The 19,873-nt window shown below is 37.0% G+C and overlaps 1 protein-coding gene across 7 annotated transcripts in view; it reads left to right on the top strand.

Moving 5' to 3' along the window:
• Nucleotides 1–19,873, top strand: part of FTO (FTO alpha-ketoglutarate dependent dioxygenase) — a 245,289-nt gene that overhangs the window by 61,094 nt on the left and 164,322 nt on the right. For all 7 annotated transcript variants that reach the window (XR_014697170.1, XM_084533344.1, XM_084533339.1 and 4 more), the window contains 3 exons: nucleotides 5,164–5,243; nucleotides 7,022–7,165; nucleotides 13,812–13,931. Coding sequence is in view for 6 of the 7 variants with exons in the window: in XM_084533344.1 (XP_084389470.1) it covers nucleotides 5,164–5,243; nucleotides 7,022–7,165; nucleotides 13,812–13,931 (344 nt within the window). In the remaining variant the exon portion in view is untranslated. The remainder of the gene's footprint in view (nucleotides 1–5,163; nucleotides 5,244–7,021; nucleotides 7,166–13,811; nucleotides 13,932–19,873) is intronic.

Below are 19,873 nucleotides of genomic sequence, written 5' to 3'. Positions count from 1 at the left end.
ACTCCATGTTTTTCTTGAGTCCACATTTAATCCAAATGCTATATTCCTTGATTAATAAGACTTCGAACCCCAGAAACTTACTTGTTGTTACCAAACTTTGATCACAAAGTTGGGCAAATTTCAGACATCTTTATTTACTTGGGTCTTTTAATTCACGTGGTGTTTTGTTTGTGCACACTTTTCTTGTTTAAAAACTAAAAATAATTTTTTAATCAGGGCCAGATCATCTCTCTAGCTTTCTGATATGAAAGCTGTACAAGACACACTCCATTGACCTGTAATTTCTTGGGGAAGGAGACATAACCTTCCTCGTGCTTTCAGCTGCCATTCTCACAGTAAAATTAGTTTGACTTGATTTTCTGTTGTTGAAGCATTACTCGGAGATGGGTGAAAAAAGAGCTGGTTTCTATCACCTCCTGTCAATCTCTATAACCATCGCATTATGTTGGAGTGTACCACATGATTTGTGAAGCATATGCAGTTCTGCATGTATTAAAACCATTTAAATAATTAATGTTCCTTGTAAAATGGTCAGATAAGTTTGATAAAATGGCACACATGTAACCTTCCCCTCCTGGTAGTTACTGCTATTCTTAAGCATTTTAGCATAGACGTGCAAGCCCTCAGCCAACCTTCAGCGATGTTGTATGTAGGTAGGCATAAATGCAATTGAACAGAATTGGAAATAAAATAAAAATATTGTAGTGCTTTTGGAAATCAGACTGTAATATGGTTTAAAGTCTGTTTATGGTCATTAAAATAAATTGCACAAGCCCTTTTTACTTGTAGGTATTTGGTATGTAGAATATCAAAGCTTTTGCCAGTGCTGTAAGCCCCATTGTACATTTTACCTGCTTCAATACAAGTTAACTGTCTAAATATAAAGTTCAGGAAGAACGCTTCTAAGAAGATAGAAAAGACAACATAACCCCATGTTGCTAGTCCTGGAGCATTTTTGGAAATTGTGGTTTGTCTTCCTGGGAAGTACTTCACCTGGAAGTAACCACAATTGTAGCCTTTAGTCCATTCTTGCTTCAGTAAGGATTAGGGAAGGATTAACTTCCTTTCTTTCTACCTTGCATTTGTTACATCTTAACACAGTGATGTGGTATATAGTCATTGTTTCTTGGACTACATTGGCTCATCACCACACTGATGCTCTTCCAGTTCAGTAGAATTAGTTGAGTACGCATACATCTGTGCTATGTCCATAGATACAGAGAATTTATGTCCATACATAATGCATATATCCAGTAATCAGCTCTTTTGACAGAGGTTCTACAAGCAGAGGGCTCTGTTCATATTGCCTGCAGATTACTGAACTACGATTCTGATTTGGAAAAGGAACCCACCACGTCTATCACAAGGCAGCAGAAGAAAAATTGAAACATTGTGGTGTTTGACTGGATCATCATGCTGGATGACAGTGTACTGGTGTAGCGTGTCCCTGTTATGCAACAGGAGATTAATAGCAACTTCTTAACCTGAAAAATCATAGTGAAAACACTGTCTTACGAACTTGAAACCTAGAAAGCTTTAAAAAAGAAAAAGCCTAGAAAACCTAAAAAACCCTGTCTGAGGGAAACTTTGGCTGAGCAGAAAGCATGCCAGGAGATGTGGATGGGGCAGGGGCTGAGAAGAGCATGGTCAGGAGGACTGGCAGTAGCTTCAAGCAGTGGAGGGGACCATGCTGAGCTTCTGGCGTAGCGAGGGGTGTCTTTGTGAAAAGAACAGGAGGGCAGAAGGCAGTACAGGGGAAGGACAAAGATCTATGGCATGAGCTTGCCCCCACAATCTAAAATGGGACCTGCAGCACCCAAATTCCAAAATGTGTCTGCTGTTTCTAAACAGAAAATCACCAGGCCTCTTGTCTGATAGGGGGACCCACTCAAAGAAAAATAGTCTGCATCTGATGGAAGAGGGATGGTCAGGTGTTAAAACATCACTGTTACTTTCAGGAGCCTTCAGGCTACTTCTCACATAGAATTTCTATGCAAACTTTAGCAAGTCCTTTATCCTCACCTGCCCTTTAGTTTTTTCTGTGCCAGTTACCAACTTCATAGAAGTCTTGCACGGGTAAATATATTCAAACCCCAAGTATTTTAGATAATATCTTTTTCTGCAGATGCGAATAGTAAGGATTTGTAATAAATAAAAATTCAGTTTTCTTTGTTTTGCACAAGGTGTGTTACCTGAAATTTCTGTCGCTGGTGATTCTGTGAAAAGGAATTGTGTGCATTTGCAAGTAATCAGATCATCTGCTGAACAGTCTTACAGCTTCTTAGTACTTCATCTGTAAAGGCAAAATCCTTTTGCTTATGACCTCCAAATTATTTAACCAGACTTCAGGTTGATAACTTTGTTTTTTTTTAAGGTAGCTTTGGCCACCTGTGCACAATCATATATGTGATTAATTTCTTTTAATAAATCTTGCCCAGACTGGGCTCAGCTAGTAGTCCTATAATGGGATCTGGCCCTAGAGTGGCAGATGATTCATTGGGAAGTGGCAGGCAGAAAGTACTACAAAAAAAGAACAAAATCCATTTAAAATAAATACAAGTTTTGCCTTGTACATGTATGCTGGAAGTCATTGCTCTGTTTCTTAAATACTCCAACTCAGACAGAAAACTGAAGTTATTTTTTCTGGCGCTTGAACGCCAAGTTTGTTACCAAGTTCTGTTCCCTTGAATGCCAACAAGGCTTTTAGAATATTATCAGCAGGTTGGGGAAAGTGAAGTAGACGTTATACTGGCTGAAGTGCAAGTACTGACCCATGTTAGCCTAGTGACTAGTGGCACCATGGCATCCTGTTGGTGCAGGTAATAGCAATGGGTGCATTGCCTCTGCTTTGATTTAGAAAATTCTCTTTGGTCATCACAGCACTTGAGCATGTTAGAATGATTGTCTTCTACAATTACTATTTTAGAGTTGGGTAATTCGTGATGTTTTAAAATTTGTAAACATCTGAAAAGCCTGTGATACACTTTAGAACAACTGTGCTGATGACAGCATTTTCCATAGATGCGGGAAAGTTTTGGCAGGAAAGCAGTCATTTTAGCAGAAAACTGTAGTCCAGATTTAAAAATATTGTTGTAATAGTCCTAAAAATGGTTGAAGGAGAAGGGATTGTGTTGATAGTTCTTGAAACTCTACCAAATACATTGTTGGTGTTGATCGTGATTTCAAATTAAAAAGTCACTTCTTGTGTGCTACGTACAGTTCATAGAAGTTCTGTTTTTCTGACAAGTATTGAAATGAGATCTCCATGTCTCCACCTGAATTTGTAGCAGGTAAGAGCCCAGTGTTTTAAGGCACAACAATGCCGTGCTGGCTCTTATTCAGGACCACAAATTCAGGAGAACTGTATGACAAATAAGTTGCCTGCATGAAGTTTTTCAGAGCAGGACCTAAATGTATGGAACTGGCGAGGCTGCATTTTGTTTTTTCTGAGCCTCACCAGTCAGCACCTCATCACGTAAAACTCACGTTAGCTCCGTGTGCTGTATTTTACTTAAAACTGTGAGGGAGTTGTGCTACTTCTGACATGGGTGTCCAAGGAAACAGTTTTGGTTTGGCTCTCAAATCTGAATAAAAGTTTTTGCTGCTGAACAGGCAATGGCCAGTATAACAAGAAGTGCTTTTTCTACTCAATTCATATATTTAAAATAAATAAATAAATAAAAAGGTACATCTTTACCGTAATTGGTTAAGATCTAGGACATTTATTTTTTCAAATATCCTTTGAGACGCATAGGCTGTGAAACTTCAACTATTTTTGTGCAATTAGTCTTAAATGAATTATAAGCTTTTAAATTAAAATGGCAGGCTTGTTTTTAAAAGTCATAATCGATTAGGGACAACTGGAAGCAATTTTTTTTTTTTGGGGGGGGGGGCTCTACAATGAAAGATTTGCCAAGGGTTTGAATGAAGGCGCAAATCAAAACATAACGTTTTTGATGCTATTTGATACATAAAACACACCAAAATGAATGGGCACTGAATGAAGTGGTGGAAGTGTTTAAGTTAATTTTATGTCATAGTTCTTCTTGAAAGTGATAGCGATATTTAAATGTTGCCCTGTCTGGAGATAATACTGTTCTGTGGCCTTTGCAAAATTTGGCTCTATGTAATTTCAGTCTTAAATGCCTACGTAAGAAATTGCTCTTTCCTATTTGGCTTTTGGTGGGTTTTTGCTTGTTTTGGAGTCCTTTTCAAGCTTTTCAATTTCACATATCTGCAGACGTCATGTGAAAAGAAAATATGCCTCCCATCTAAATGTTCTTAGTGGCAATTCAGTCATTGTTCGTAACGCTTGTGTGCCTGTTCTTCATATAAACTTCTCGGGTGTTTTTTTCCAAAGTGATGTTATCTGCTGCCTTGGGTGTGCACTTTGTTAATAATTGCTTATAACATTCATAGAAAGAAGACGTTGTTCTTACAACTGGGGTGAATTGAGTCATTCTTCTGAATTCTTTAGGCTTTTATCATTTTGAATTTTCAGGCTTGTTAGAAGGTAAAGAAAAAGTTTCAGAGCATATCAGTTTTCAGTAATAAAGAGAATATCATTAAGCCTTACACACTGTTCTTTTCAGTCTGGTGGACTGTCATTATGGTCAGAAGAGCCTTTTCAAAAATGAGCAGGAATTCAGGGGTCAGGTTTCAGGTATGCAAATATTGATGTTTTAAAGAGAAGTTATATTTGTATGATGGAAGGATGAAGCTTGTTAACTTCTCATCATGCTGTATTAAAATGGCCAAAGCTAAACTCCCTGAAAGAGTAAATACTGATGAGGGTATAGACTCCAAGTTAACTAGGATCCTGCAGCTTTCTATTCTAGTTCTTTTCTGATAATGTCTGTATTTGGCTTTGCTTGCCAACTCTTTAGGTCATCTAGTTTTCTATATGGTTTTACTTAGTTTCTGCTAACTTATGTAAGAACAACCCCGAAATTACCTTACAGCACATCTTGACATATTTTCCTGAATGTCTCGTTGAGTTTGAGAGGACAGCATAATTTTCACACTAAAATCGTTTGAATTTAAAGTGCTTTGTGAACAGTATTCAGTGTAACACAGAATGTTGCTACTAGATGTAATCTCAGCTTTTCCAGAGGAATATATAAATTTTTTTGCCTTACTTAAGGTTTCCTAATTTTTCTCTAGATGATCTCAATATGACACATCAGCACTGTGTTCTGGCTGGCTTTTCACCTCGATTCAGCTCCACTCACAGAGTGGCAGATGTAAGTATAAATGCAGGTAATTCTTTAGTGTTTGTAAAGCTAATATTCTGATACCGTAAATGTAGCATCATGTTGTCTTACCCAGAACTGTTTTGCAAACTGTGTTTGCAGTTACGCTCATGTGTCAGGCTATTTGTTTACTATTGGACTGATATATGGTTGCTTCTACATCAGTAATTTACCTGAACTCACAGTCACACGTTTAAGATACAGTTTAGGAATATGCTCTACCACATCACATGAATTGCTGAAGTGTAGGGACAGCTGCATTTTTAATTGAAATTATTTTTTTAATTATTTTTTATTTTTGATATGTTCATCTCCCGGTCCTAGATGAAAAGGCAGTATTAATGATGAGAGAAAAATACTCAAAGCACATGTCAGAAGTGCTCACTGGCTAAAACAGCCTTTAGGAGGTCAGAAAAACTGAGTCATGAGTATGCTTTAAATGGGATCCTTCTGCGCATCCAAGGACGGAAGAACTAGAAAACTGATACAGAGCTCCTTCACTGAGTCATTCTGGGATAACGAGACTTCAGCCTGACACACTCAAGTGTTAAAATGCTTTTATTTACTCGACTTCTATTCTTTATTCTTGTCCATGGCTTTAGCATTAGTTTTATGTAGTATTTGAATGGGAAAGCATATAGGAACATAAAATAGACTGTAGCATAAGAAGATATTTAAAAAAAATTATGGCTTTCTTTTTTCAGCAAGGCAAAAAGTACCACTACTGAAGCAAGAGAAATACTTGTAAATCCATACTTTTTTTTTTTCCTGTCCTACTAGTTGGTGCAATAACGGAAATGAAGCGATAGCACCAAACATGGACACAGACATACATTGTAGTTGTAGTAAAAAAAATAAATAAAAAAAAATCCATTATTTGCCAAACAAAACTATACTCTGCTCACTCGAACTAGACTTTGGCATAAAGCAATATTACACTGTGCATTTTAAAAAGCAGTGGTTCTGTGTTTTACCTCTTTTACTTTAAGAGTCCTCTGACCTACTGCTCCTGTCTCTGTGTTACTCTTGCAGGAAAATACACATTTATTTTCACTGTGAAAAACTTCTCTATTAAGTGATTATGCTTTGTTTTGGTAAACTGTTGTGACCTCAACCTGTATAGTATGGAAATATTTGTTTAAAAAGCATATGAGACCGGTGAGGTCCATATTGAAGATGATTCCCGGGAATCTAACTGAAGGTACAGATAATTAATTGAAAATAATAAGAAGATGTAGTTATCTTACTTTTTTTTTTTTCAAATATATATATATATTTATTTTACGTGTTTCCTTGTGATTTTTGAAAGAAACTTTGAAAACAAAACAAAAGCAACAGAAGTGCAGATCTGGTTTGTTCATATTATCTACACCTTCTAAGCAATCAGCACTCCTGAGTGGATATGGGATTCCATTTGAGTGTTACTGGGAGCCTATGCGTATAAAGCTGATTATTAAATATCCTCAAAAACTGCCAGAAAGCAATGGAAAGTATGGCTGTAATTGTAATGTAAATTTAAAAGTAATCCCGTTCTTTCTCCTTTCAAATTGTGGTTTACTATTTTGTGTTGGTGGATTAGACTTTTGCATCATCTACACAAACAGCTACATAAACCAGAAGACATTAAGATTTTGTGTAAAAGATCATAAAATAAAGTTACAGAAATACATCTTTTCTGCTCCTTTGATTATTTCAGAAGCAAGTGGTGTATTTGAGAAATATGTATGCTTTGATGTGACTAAGTATTCGTTTTTATTATATCTTTATAGTGTTCAAGAGGAACATTGGAATACATATTTGGACAATGTGAACTGGCGCTCCAGAATTTACAAACTGACTCTAATTCAGGGGCTTTATCTTTGAAATCACTGGAAACTGCAGTTGTAAAGCAAGTGGAAGAAATACATAATGAGGTGAGATCATCTGCACTGAAAATGCTGCAGCTGGATTCTGACAGGTGCAGTCTGGTGGCGTGTGTTGAGCAGCTCACAAGGCATTGCACTGTATAAGTTCGTTAGCTGTTTTTTATTCCCTATTTACTTGTTTACAGTGATTGGGATAAACTTAGATCTGATCATTGCATTCCCATGAAGTTTTCATTTTTTCTTTCCCAAGATCCCTCTGCTGGGAGAGGCAGAGTAGTTTCAGTAACATCGGTTTCATTGTGCCAAATCACAGGGTGGCGGACAAACCAAACTACTCTAGTCCTCCTGAAACAAGAGGGGCGAAAATGGAAGGAAAGCACACACAAAGCTTTTCAGTTGTTTGTCAGGTGTTAAGATAGTTGCCAGTCTTTTTCCAGAATGCCAGGTGTGAGACAATTGTGAATATGTTCTTAAAAGCATATTCTGAAGAAAATGTAGTGCAAATAATCGTGAAACACATACTTCATTCGGCAGATTGTTCTGCACTATAAAATATGCAGTTATAACAATGCACTTCCATAGAATTTCACTGAAGCTGGCACAGTGCTTTGTGGTTTGACATAGAGATCTGGAGTTTTAGGAAACACAGATTTAAAAATGTCTGTTTTGGGCTATTGTGGAAATGGTAATTTTTTTGTGGTATAACAATAAGCAGCATCTTGAAGAATGTAACTTTGCTTTTACTGTTAGTGGATAGTCAAGGAAATGATACAGTGGAATGGGTGGTCTTACAGTGGTGACATTTCCAAAAATGGTTAGTTAATTGCTTTTTTATTTTTATTTTTTATAAGAGTTAAAGAAAATGCAAGTCAAGGCTGTGTATTAGGAGTATAAAGTGACATTGTTTAGCTGCTCTGGAAAGTTGCCTTCCTACCTGAAAAAAAAAGCTTTCAGCTGTTCCTAACAAAAGTGACGATGACCATCTCTCTGTAAAAACAACTATAGTAAGCAGCTAATACAAATTTCTGAACCATGTTTTGCTTAAATATCAGTCACAACATTTGTATACTCACACATTTTGAAGGAACTAATCTGTATTGCTACTAAGATAAGTACAATCAGCATTATATTGGAACATCTGTAGTACCAAAGTAATTCACACTCATATTAGAATTTTTCTAAGTGTTTTAAATTGCTATCTGCTGAGGAATATAATATTGTGTGTTGCTAGAAAACTTCATAGAACACATTTTTATTTGTATTGTGCTCAAAGTTAGTAAAAATTAGTATAGCGATGGCAAAAGCTTTACCCCTTGACTTCCAGCAAAACAGCTCCTAGAGCAATTTAAAGAAGTCGGATGCATGCAGGGCTTTACAAAACATTAATCAGGCTCAGTCCATAAAACTATACACATATGTGGTTTGCACAGCTAGGGCCACATGCACAGCTGGTGTAAATTTGAACGGGTCCTTCAACATCAAAGACCTGTGCCATTTACATCAGGTGAGAGACTAGCCCCTGGTGTTTGCAGTCACCTGAATAATTTTGCTATGTGACATACAGGGATGTTTCCTGTTACGCATATGGGATATACTGTAACAGAAATCATTGTTTAACTTGTACATATTGTGCACTTAGTCTTAGTAGACACATTGAATCTATATTTCATTTGAAAAGAGAATACCCAGTCACCTCTTTTTTTTCTTCACAAGGTCACCTCCTCACTTAAAAGATAAATTCCGTATGTTCAAGTGCTATTTAAATTTCCCTTTTTTAGTGCACAAGTAGACAAAGTTACCATTTGTTTACCACTGTGGTAAATACACATTTCTTTTTCAAACATCACTGAAGTAAAAACACATAGATCTGTGAGGCTGATGCAGGTTATTGTTGTTGTTATTGTTTTGCCTGTGAAAGCTTCCCGCTTTCTTTTACTCACTCTACGATAAATCTTCATATTTTCAGGCACATAATACGGGTTCTAGATTTCAAATTTTCTCAGGCATATGAAGAACAAGAACATGTTTTCTTTCTTTAAAGAATTAAACTGTTCAAGTACTGATGAAAATAAGTGTTCCCTTCAATAACTGTGCTCAGGATTCCATCTCTTTTTTTTTTTTTTTCTCTCCTTTGTTATTATTTTAAATAAGATGAACTGTCACCCAATTTTGCCTGTGTATTTCTGTTTTGGTATACAGCTTATATACCTCTGGACCAGAGATTATGGGCTTGAAATTGAGCATTTCTATCAGAAGAGGAGGTGGTATGGTTGTATTCCACTTCCAAAAGTCATATTTTTTTTTATCTCTCTTTGCATGTTTTAGCTCAGATAACTAAATGCATCCTCAGTAGCTGCTTCATCTTCCTGAAATGCTATGGGTGTTCTTCCCCTTTTGCTGACACCTCCAAAGTAGCATCAGAGATCATTAACTGGAGCAGAACCATCACAGTGCCATCATCTGATCCACAGATCAGATTGAGTGCAGATTCACAGTCTGTGCTGAAATTAACTGCTCTGCCAAATGAGGTCTGGATGAGTTATCCGTGTCTCCTTGAGGGAAAAAGCCTAAGAGCAAGTCTGAAAGAATGAGGTATGATTCTGTGCCTTCACTTTTGTATTCCTGGGCAGGAAAATTGACTTGCTGTGTTGATTAAGTGGTTTAGAACTGAAGACCTGTAGCATTGGTAGAGACTTTCTCCACTTTTGTCGTGGGCAGAGAAATCCATAAAAGAATTTGGTGAGCATCTGGGGGCTCTCTTTTCCAATTGCTAGCTTTCCCAGAGTTCATTTGTCGGAGACCTCTCTTGGATGGCATGACAGAGGCCTTCCCATGGAAGAAGCAAGATTTTAGTGAGGAGGTTTTCAGCATCACTTCGACTTAACCTTGTTGTGGTCTCCCTCATTAAAACAGCCTTCGGAGTAATATCTGAATTCAGGTACATAATTCATCACGTACCTGAATTATGAGATACATGCTGTTTGTTAGATGTGCAAGTCATTTCACCCCAGTACGTACTTTGTAGTTACAAGCTTCAGGCTTGAAGTCTGAACACTGTTTCAGTGGCAGGGTATCCTAGGAGCACTGTGGCAGGGTGAACAGAAGTGATGTCCTGGACAGCTGTGAAGTACAGCGTCCTAACAACAATGCTCACATGGTGTTAGATTAAATGAAATTTTCCCTTTAAGCAATCAGATTGCTGTTTGGCCAGAATCATTCCTCCTGAAATAAATGACCTTGTATAGCTCATTGTATGTGAACCTCTGCCCCTGCTGAGTCACACTTCGCTTTCCAAAATTTATACAGCTACTGGCTAGGCCTCAAGCAGACCTGCAGGGACCTGGGAAAGCCCACTGGCAAACAAACATTTTTAAAATAATAGAACACTGCTGACTAGATGATGTAAAATGCTTGCATGCAGAAAAATAAATCTACAGAGAAGACGGCCTATTCTTTGGGTGTCCGAGAACAGTTGTTTACCTTGCTCAGAGGAGTGCAAGATCTGACAGGAGTTCCCCTACGTGAGGAAGCTCCGAGGCCTCCTTATTCGCCACCACCAAATGAACAGTCACAAGTTCTCTGTGAAGTAAAGCTTCAGAGCAACTTCCTTAGGATCTGGGGTTTGTGTTTAAAATGTAGCAGGCTTCAAAGTAAAGTTTGAAAAAGTAGGATTTTGTTCTTATTAGGGTTTTGGCTCAGCGCTAACAAATCCTGATGACCACAATTAAAATTTGAGACTGAATTGGTTGTTCTGTTGCTTGTGAAGTAGTCACTCTTGCCTACAGCGAATCTATTTTTATGGTAGCAGCAGTTAAATTTATAATGATTTAACATTTCTATGTCTACAGGGATGCAGAAAAGCCGAGGCTAGCTAAGTTGAAGGTGGTAGGTGTGGAAGGTATGTGGTGGTAGGTGCTGAGGTCAGGGCTGAGGAAGGGTGGTGGTGTCTGTGGCCCAAGGAAGGCTGACATGTGAAGGCACATCACAGTGAGCTGACAGCATGGTTGGTGGCTGGCTAGGACAGAAGAGCAAAAATATAGATCACCTACATCTGTGGCATTTAATAACCAATACTTTTAAATAATTGACCGAGGAGCACTGCGTCACAAAATGTCAAATGCTGCTGTTGGCCTTTTACTACCCAGTATTGACTATAACCTAAAATTGGCTTTTAATCATTGCTAAAGGACAACTTGAAAAAAAAATAATCTGTTGAGGTTAGACATATAAGGCCTGATTCTGAACTTTCTTGCACAGATGTAAGTCACAAATGTAAAATGACTCAGGAGACAGAAGTTTTCTTAAAATGTGCAGTGTGTGTATTTTATTTACGTGTTAATATGTTTAGTGTTTGTCCTGTTCAGTCATGTAAACTACTTGCTGATCTGAACTCAAGTTAGCTCTAATATATGGGAGTCACCAAACTAAAACTCTTTGACAAAATCCGTGTCAAGAACAGTTGACCTGAGACTCCTGTCATGGAAGATGAATGTCGTGTATCTTGAGTCCCAGTAAGGCTAGAATTGAGCTTTTCTCTCTTCCGCGTGTACTGTTGTGTTTTTTTTCCTGGTATAGCTCTAATTCGTGTAAGGAGATGGAAGGAGGCAAACCAATAGGGGATGCCTTCTTCCTGCAGGAGAAGATTAGTGACTAGAGTTCAATGAAAGAATTTAAAAATTAATGTTAATTTAGTGTTCATGTTAATTTTAAAATATCAAACAGCGTAATTGGAATATCTGGAGATTTTTTAACAGAAGTATTTGTGCTTACTAGTGTCTAAAGCAAGGATAGTGACAGAGAAATTGTCAACCATGCATCAAGATGACTTGTTTTCAGAATCAACCCTTTGAACCCAACATTGAACAGCCACACGTTGCCATTTGGTACCCTGACCTCTGATGAGATCAGTTACAATCCTTCAGAAAATTAACTGTCCTACTGCTAACCCTTATCTCTTGTGTACGCTGAAAGGGATCAAGATATGTTTAAAATTTGGCCAGGATTACAGACTTGACTTAGACTGAAATTATGTAGATTAATGTAACAAATCAGTATGATTAGTTAAAAATCAGACTGACTGAAATAGATTGTTATCATGATGAATGATATTGTAACTTTCATTTTAATTTTTTTAAAAATAATTTTTTATTAGTTAATGACCTCATGTGATCTATTTCCTGAAACATATTTGTAAGATATTATGTGTTATCATCCTTTCATTGGAAGAGACCAGACAATAGAAAGAAGAAAAAAGCAGCGAGTACTCCAAACTCTAGTTGAACTGTTGATGTGCTCAGCCATCCTCAAATGGTGCATAACGATTTTTAGGGAAGCAGAACTTGATACTTCATACCTTGTTTATACAGCAGAAGAAGCAAACTCTGCTAGGGAGGATGTATGTCACTGAACTTGTGTGCTAAGAAACCACTATACTTGCAGTAATTTTTTGAAAATATCTTTAAGATTTATGTCTGCCAATTAATTTTGTTGTTATATTTTACTAAGAGTTGATCTAATGTTCTTTTTATACATTTCACATTTAAGTATCTTTTACTGCAGTCGTTAATGTGTATTGACCAAACATTTAATGTTAGCTGAAACGCTTTCAGATTTCCATAGCCTTGCAGGAAAGAAAGAGTTAGATGACAGCTTTGGGCAGTTTTCTTTATTCTTTCACCTTGGCAGGTTCTCTTTATTTCCAACATCAGTGTCAAGTAGGGATAAACAAAATCTTTGAGGTAGCAAATAATGATTAAAGTAGCTTTGAACTTGGTGTGAAACGTAACTACCGCAACAAAAATAAATACATAATTCTAAAGACCAGAACCATGGATTGCCATTAAAGAAAAAGGCTCAGCAGGAATTAGGATAAATGAAATTATTTTGCTTAATGAATATTTGATGAGTTATATATATTTATCGTATATTAAAAGCTAATATTTCTCATGTGTTTAAACCTGAAGGGCCACCCATATATGATTTGGAAAAAAAACAACACCCCAAACTAGCAAAGTACTACAGTATTTTCTGCTTCATATTCTAAATAAAAGTATAACAGTGTTCCTGATTAAATTTTTATTGCTTCGTTGGGATAATGTTTTCTTTGTTAAGCACAGTTGCCACACAAGCCTAGTGCTAGAAAAACAATTGGGACATGTTACTACTGACACCCTGAAAAGCCAAAACTTGCTTTTTAGCCTTACTTTCCCCGCAGAACCCCACATACATATCGTTGGCAAGTTTTTGCTTTAAGTGCAGTTCCAGTAGAGGGAGCACAAGCCTGGCCACAGCTGAGCACTGAGACTCAGTTAATCCTGAAGTTTTTGGTAGTTTGTTTGGTAACTAGATTATTTGGTTAACTATGAGAAACTATTATGTCATTATAAAGCTATGTGCTTGTTCCATAGCAATTGGCTAGGCTGTGTTCTAGCACAGTTTATTTACTGAAAGTTTCTTCCATCCTTCATATGACTAAATAAAAATAACAATGGGGTGTAAAGGTATGTTTAGAAATAAATACTCTAGTAACTTTCTCCTTTGCTGGGGCTGTTTAGGTATATCTGGATTCATGTACTACCCCATTCCTGCCCAGATAATAATAATAATAATAATAATAATAATAATAATAATAATAATAATAAAAACAGATAATAAAAACAGATGATTCATGCAACCATGTGTTTTTCTCTTGCAGGTTGAATTTGAGTGGCTCAGGCAGTTTTGGTTTCAAGGCAAGCGGTATTTGAAGTGCACTGATTGGTGGCTTAAGCCAATGGCTAAATTGGAAGAATATTGGAGAAAAATGGAGACTATGGTAAGTACTGGTTTTATAGTCTGAAGCTTTTAGAGCTTAATTCTGAGAGCACTAACAGTTAGGTTTTTAACTGTTCTGTAGCAACAGAATTTTTGCTTTATTCAGAACATCTGAAAAATAGAATCAGTATAATCCTGCAACCTCTTTGCTACTGGGGGAGAGAAATAAAAGAAATATGAGCAAAATGAGAACCAAAAACCAAGAGGAGATTTCAGTTGTTTCCTGACTTCACTTGTTTTTAAAGTTTGACAATGCCAGAAGGTGACAGGCAGATATTGCATCACACATTAGTACCTGAAACTGTGCAATGCCACCTGGTCATGAAACAGCAAGATAGACGGTGCACCCTTTGCCATCACAACAATTGTGAATGTATCTGGCTGAAGGTGAAAGTAAAACCTGATGAGCTGAAGGTACAGCTGGCTGTTGGTAGTGCACATGCACAATTACATGATGGCTACAACTAGCTAGAGGTGATTAGTTTCTTGAATCCTTACAGTTGTGGTAATTGCTCTATATTTGAAAGTATATCTGTGCCTTCCTTGATAGTGAGAGTGACTCAGTGACCACTGTTAGCCCACTTGCTGTTGCTGTCCAAGTAGAGACTCAGCTTGAGGGACTTTGCTAAGTGCATGACACACTTGCCAGCATGCCTGCTTCTAGGTCTGCATGCAGGAGGAACTACATCAGAAATGTGTCGTGCTGGTATCCTTCCATTTCCATCAGAAACTGCCATTGCTGCTCACAGCGTAAGCTTCAACTCGTCCGTACATGTCTTGGAAAAGTTTGTAATGTGGCTGAGCACACTGAATATAATTTGTATTAGAGGTGTTTTTGAAATCCCAGAGGTATGATGACACAATATTCTGTTACTGAGTTTTGGGGGAAATCTTGTTGTTCTCTAACCTGTTCACAAGAATTTGGAAGCTTTTCTGGCAACAGCTGGGTTCAGGCCTGGAAAATGAGTGAGGAAAAGTGGAATTTTTATATGTGAAATCAGTTGCTGCAAGGAATCGGTGAACATTAGACTTTCTTCCAAAAAAAGGGAAAAAGATTTATGATCTGTTTATTTTTGTTTTTGCCTCATTTTTGTGTTCTCATGTGCTGAAACTCAACTAATCTTGAATGACCTTTATCATTTAAAAAAAATGATTTGGTTTGTTTTTCTTTCAAATGACAACTTACCCTCTTGTAACAGAGGCTTAGATGAAGTAGAGACAAGAATGTTTGATTGTTATTTTATATCCATTGTGTGTTGAGAACATGGAAAAACAGCAAACTCAGGAATTCTCAAGGGTTAGGTTTTCTGCAATTGGTGTGACATTGCCATGTGTCTCTAATTAGAAACATGGTGGCGTCAGTGTATCTCCTTTCAACAGGCCTCACAATGATATTTATCAGCAAACTGACAGTAGGGCCAAGACAGAAGCTGCTTCTAATTTAAATTTTAAAAATTGCTTTAAAGTTTTATGACTTATAATGCATTAATCACAATTAATTTCAGCTATTGAAGGAGACAGAAGAGAATGTTAATTGGGAATGTCTGTATTGTTGAGTGTCTTAGGTAAATGAGCTGCTTACTGTATTTTGGACTTGGAGGTGGGGTGGGATTTTTGGGTTTCAACCTACGTTTTGTCCTTAGTTTCACAAAGGGACAGTAGGGGGCAATGTTGAGCTGCAGTTTTAATGCAAGAGCGAGCACCGACTTAATAAAAATACATAGAAATGTAGCATTAACATCAAGAATTATCCCTGTTGCTTCAAGTTAGCTGTAATCTCTAAGATTCCATAACACAGGAAATCAATTGTGGGTTAACAAATTCAACAGCAATTTAACATAAAAAGTGCAGTGTTTTGGTGCATGCTTAGCTTCCACAGCATTAAGTTAAATCAAAAAGGTATTTCTGAAGGTACCCAGTAGTCTACAGTCAGTGTTTTTCCTCCAAATTTATAACTTTAACTGCATGATTCTTTAAAAAGCAAAAATAATAAAATAAAAACTTCACCTATATAATGTGGAAAAATGGTTAAATTATAAATGCCTTAGTGGTTGTTGATCTTGTCTCAGTAGAGTATTAGTGCTTAAAAGGAACTGTTTTGTAAAGGAAAATAATGTATTTTTTCCTACACTTGTGTGTGAGCTGAACAACTCTTGACTTAAATTTTATGTGTGTGTTTAGAGTGATACAAAAGTCAGTCTGGGGTTCGATGTGTGCCTTTTTTTTTTTTCCTTTGTTTAGCAATAGAGTTTTAAAGAAGAAAAAAAAAAAAAAAACATTTTCCAAAATTTCTGCTTCTGTTAATTGTAATTGTTCCAATATCGCAGCAAAGTATGATACCTCAGGAAGTTAAGCCCAGGGTCTTCAAACCTTCAGGCTCTATTTAATATTTTTGTACTTTGTGGCAAGCACACAGTCTTATAATAATGTTTAGTCCTGGCATTTCTTTCCCTGTGGATAGTTTTACTTAGAGCTTGCTCTTGTGATGTAAATGTTAAACCTTTCATTTGAATGACATTCTGATAAAACATCACATTTCCCACAATATTACCTCATGAATTTATGAACCACTAAATCTAAAGCAGTTTAACCAATCTTCTTCTCTTTTCCCCCCCTCCCTTGGAAATACGAAGGCTATTCAAATCCTTGAGTTTTTTTTTAAAAGTCATCCAAGATTAACACGTTATCATGTGCAACATCAGGATAAATGCTTGCTGAATTCAAAGGGAGAGTTACCATTTGAAAAAAAGACTGTACAAGCTTTGCTTTCTGGGTAAAGAGAAGTCTGAAAAGCTGAAATCTCATGTGATACGAGGAAGTCTTGCTGAAGCTGTTCTGAGATTCAGTGGAGAGACAATTTGTCTCTCAGGGTCTGATATCATGCAAACCTTGCAATCTGACATTTATTTTAGCTATGAAAATGTTTTAACGCCATGCCAAATCAGTAAGAGCTGTAGAAGTCCTACAGTCTTTTTTTGTTTATTTTGTTTTAGGTTGATTCACATTTGAAAAAGTAAAATGTAAATCTCTGGAATGAAAAGTAAACATATATGATTGTACTCAAATGCCAAATCTTTAAAGATTTTTTTTTTTACATATCCAGTGTTCCTTTTTTTTTTTAAAAAAAAAAAAAAAAGATGCTCCTGGTAGTGCTATATGGTATGAATTGTATTTCCTGCTTTGACAGTCCATTTAGCAATGTAGCAATGTATTTATATGGCAGTTGGCCTTAATAACCTTTATTGACTTTGGTGGGTAAGAGCCAAGACTGAGATTATTAAAATGTATCAGTTTCATTGCAGTATAAAATCACAACATATATAATTATGTTAGGTAGGCTAGGCTCCATTTAATCCTACCTATTTATGCAGGAATTTGGCAAGATGATGAAAATTGTAGTTCTAAAACATAAAGAAAAATGAGTGATTTAGTGTATTTAGCAGCATAACCGTTTGCCTACTCTAAAGGATTTATTTAAAGGAACGAAACATAGATCTTAAAAACCTTTTTAATGGTATAAGTGAAATACAAAAGTGATTGTTAAACCTTTTGTTTCACTTTTTGGAATCCTAAATTATAGCTAATGATACTGATATGCAGCATACCTTTTAATTTCCAAATGCAATCTATAAACATCAGCATGTGCTTTCTGTGTAGTTACAATGAGCAAAGTGGCATTCAACAAACTGATGTCTCTGCACAACTGTTTCATCTTGATTTGTACATTAAAAAACAAAAAACAAAAAACATTAACTCATCATATTATTTTTTATAGTTATTCTCTATGGTACATTTTTATCAGTTTATACAACTGAATTGAAATCAGAGAGTGAAAATATTTCCAAGTAAAATTATTTTTCTTTCCTTTTTGAGGTCTGTTTCATTATTTGGTTCTCTTGCTGCGTATGAAGTATGCCATAGTTTCTGCTGTAAGCCACTATTGTCAGGGGCTTAGAGCCTGACAGTTAGAATTGAGTCTGGGCTGAAACTTGAGCTATGAAATCTCAGCCCAGGGCCATAATATATTTCTTTTTCTTTTTCTTTTTTCTTTCTTTTTTCTTTTTTTTTTTTCTTTTTTTCTTTTTTTCTTTTTTTTTTTTCCAAATTAAAACAAGCGTTTAAATATGTGTTTAAATCAGGGTATTTTGGTTCCAGAATAACCACCATAAGCTGTAAGACAAAATATGCTTTTAAAAGGAATCTTGCTGGCTTTTTGTAGACTTTGGCACTTCAAACAGCTCGCTAATTCTCTGCGGGTGGAGGGCATGAAAAGGTTTGGGGTTCACAAACAAGCTGGGTGGCTGGTAGCATTTACAGAAAATGCAACTTATATTTGTATTAGTGTCATCTTGGCAGCCAAAATTCAAGAAATTCTGAGGTATAATTTTAATTTCTTTTTTTAGCTTCCTCCCTGTGCTTTGGGATATTGCAGTGTCACACTCTTTTCTTGGAGGGCCGTGCGGTGATGGGTGATCGTATTTGCCTAATGAGCTGTGAAATGTCGGCACAACATGGCAGCTCAAAGACCTAAATTTTAGCCATATCTCTGGTCTTTTGGGGCTCTTCTTATCTGTTTAGGCCAGACCCTTTAAATAAATGTGTTTTTGGCAGGTTATATTTTATGTACACCAGGAGTCAGATATTCCTGGAAATGTATCTTTTATCTCAACAACGAGAGGAAAACCCTGATCCTGGGGAGTTTGTTCTTTTTAAAAAATATTTTTTGACACTGATTTCATTGACCCCAATATTTTTAGCCATCAGAAATGGGAGAAAGGATACTGCGTGGCATACAGCAGAATCACTGACAATCTTTTTTTTTTTTTTTTAAAGTTGTATTGCACATCTTTCAGAAAAAAAAATATTTACAATTCTGAGGGAATTCAGACTTAAGCTTCCAAAACAAAGTGTGTGCTGAAAGCACAAAGGACTGTGTTTATGATTCTCTTTGAAGTGTTTTTGCAACAGGATAAGGAAAATTTTAGAAACTGTCTGATAGTGTTCAGGGTAAATACTTAAACCCCTTTAGAGAATTTCACACACAGATACTGTGCAGCAGAAAAAAGGATACTTATGTTTCCTAAAGCTGCTACAGCCTACAGCTTTGTACTTAAAGACAGAGGTGTTGAATAGAATTCTACTGAGGATACATCCAGTGACAATATCTACAGGAACATCAGAGCAAACCAGTGGATAGCACTTTCTATTTTTAACCCTTCTGTGAGCTGCTTGAGATCTAAGCTGAGTTGATATGAAGTACTATAACATTTCTATTATAAACTGGAATTGCTAAGAGGGCAGCCTTCCAGCTCGCACGGCGTCCTGCGAAAATGACTCTGAAAACATCTCAGGTTGTAACGCCGAGTGGCATGAGCCAGGGAAAGTTTCAGGCAGGCTACCTCAATGTATGTGCCACGGGGAGGCGAGGTGGGTTTCTGACAGCACAGGCAGGAGGGCCGTGGGTGGCTGGCCCAGCTGTGGGGCTGCTGGGGGGGTGCTGCTGTGCTGCCTGGTTGGTGCCGGAGGTGCGCACGCTGCCCCGCTGTGTCCCCGTCTAGGTGTGTTCACACCTGGGTTGGGAGGTTGTTTGTCCGTGTTCTCGTGCACACCGCTGTTCTTTGGTGAGCCTGTTGTGAATGACTAAATTCTATTGTCTTGCGCTAAACCCTTCCTGTAGCAAAGCTTCTTTCTGTCTTCACTGTGGTTGTGTACAATCAGACCTATATGGTTGTGCGTCATGTTGTACATGCAAATACGTGTAGGTATGATGAGCTCTGTGTTAGCATTTAAAAACGTAAGTGCATGCAACGCAATCAGCAGAAATCAAAGCCATGCATATAGGTTATGTCCCAGTTTTGTGTTTGAGCTGTATAAAAGGATCTGTCTGAGCTGAGCCCAGTGACAAGCAGGGTTCTGCATCACGTAGGAGTGGTCTCCGACTGG

This window comes from Aythya ferina, assembly GCF_964211825.1.
Source record: "Aythya ferina genome assembly, chromosome: 12".
Classification (NCBI taxonomy): domain Eukaryota; kingdom Metazoa; phylum Chordata; class Aves; order Anseriformes; family Anatidae; genus Aythya; species Aythya ferina.
Note: the sequence above shows the minus strand (reverse complement) of the source record. Positions and strands in the feature narration are given on the sequence as shown.